The sequence below is a fragment of the Rhea americana genome, unplaced genomic scaffold, assembly GCF_003343005.1.
Source record: "Rhea americana isolate MKP2758 unplaced genomic scaffold, rheAme1 scaffold_92, whole genome shotgun sequence".
Taxonomy (NCBI): domain Eukaryota; kingdom Metazoa; phylum Chordata; class Aves; order Rheiformes; family Rheidae; genus Rhea; species Rhea americana.
In genome coordinates this window covers 3,576,690-3,578,014 of record NW_028187111.1, presented here as the reverse complement: position 1 = coordinate 3,578,014, position 1,325 = coordinate 3,576,690, and the positions used below count along the sequence as shown (strand labels likewise).

At 62.0% G+C, this 1,325-nt stretch overlaps 1 protein-coding gene across 1 annotated transcript in view; it reads right to left on the bottom strand.

Annotated features, from left to right (window-relative positions):
- Window positions 1-1,125, bottom strand: part of COX17 (cytochrome c oxidase copper chaperone COX17) — a 2,784-nt gene extending 1,659 nt beyond the window's left edge. The window contains exons 1-2 of the mRNA XM_085324654.1: window positions 1,013-1,125; window positions 726-871 (exon numbers count right to left, since the gene is read on the bottom strand). Coding sequence (XP_085180780.1) covers window positions 726-844 — 119 coding nt within the window. The 5' untranslated portion in view covers window positions 845-871; window positions 1,013-1,125. The remainder of the gene's footprint in view (window positions 1-725; window positions 872-1,012) is intronic.
- Window positions 1,126-1,325: the final 200 nt, after the last annotated feature.

The window sequence follows — 1,325 nt, the reverse complement described above, 5'->3', positions numbered from 1 at the left end:
AAAAAAAAAGCTATAGAAGTGTGAAATAATTAAAATAACTCTGTTTTAATCACTTAAGTCATATTGTAATAAGTGTAGCCAGATGTGCTGGCTGCTCAGGGCAATGCCATCTGATACATTGCTTCCAYCCTATCATCTTTTTCTTAGAGGGCCCTGTCTTTTCTATCATGTAATTAGATGTCCACACCTCACTCTGGCAAAAAYAGTGTGTCTGCTATCATGCCACCTACTGGAAAACACCTGTACAARCTGTAAAGGGAAAAAAAGGCAGCCAGCTTGGCCTCCCGACTGAAGTCACTTACTGTCATATACAAAGGAGCTCAGTTGCAGGGTACTACTACGTGTTGATAGGGCACGTTACACTGACTAAACCTACAGTTTAAAAATAGAGCGACATACATCATGGCAAGTATTTGCTTATTTGTGAGAAATGCCAATCCTCTGACACGTAACAGACATAGCATTTTGTTTTATTTTATTTACGGAGTAACAGCCCTTGCAATCGCATAAATAATAGAAAGAGAACGTTAGTACCTGCGGCCGCTCGTTAGCAGCCAGGACTCGCGAGCAGCACTAAAAGCCGGCGCGGGCCGGGCGCCGCTCACCCGCGCCCCCGGGGGCCCCACGCAGGAGCTGCCGGCGGGTCGCGCCCGGGGAGGCGGCTGCGGCCGCGGGGGGGGGAGGAGGGGGGGGTTGAGGCCGGCCGCGCCCCGGCGCTCGCTCACCAGGTGTCTCGGGCTTTCTTGGTCTCGGGGCAGGCGCAGCAGGGCTTCAGCGGCTTCTTCTCCGCCCCCGGCTCCCCCGCGCCCTGCGCGTCGCAGCTGGCGGCTGCGACAGTCGACATGGCGGGCGGCTCCCCAGCAGCCACGGCCTGCGGACGGGACGGGACGGGCCATCAGCGGAGAGGGGAAGGGGGGCCGGGGGGGGCCAGCCAGCCCGCCCCCTTCCCCCTCTCCGAGCCGCGATGGAACTGCCCGCGCGGGCCAGCCCCGCCCCCCTCGCGCGCCGCTACCTGCTCCCCGGCACGAAAGCGGCGCGGCACCACAACACGCTCCCCGCTGCGCTTCCACCCCCGCGGAAGCCTTCTGCTTCCGGGCAACGTCTCGCCGCCCCCCTCCTCCGCCTCGAGGCGCCCGCCAGTTTGCGATTGCGCGCASAGCCCGCTGCATGCCGGGAGACGTAGTTCTGAGCCGCTTCCCCGGTCACCCTCCGCCGCCTCGCCCCTTCCCGGCAGTCCCCGCAAGCGCGGCGGAGCGGGCTGCGCCCTGCGGCTTGTGCGCATGCGCGGCCCCGGGCGCGCTCACCGCGCGTGCTGGGTGACCTTC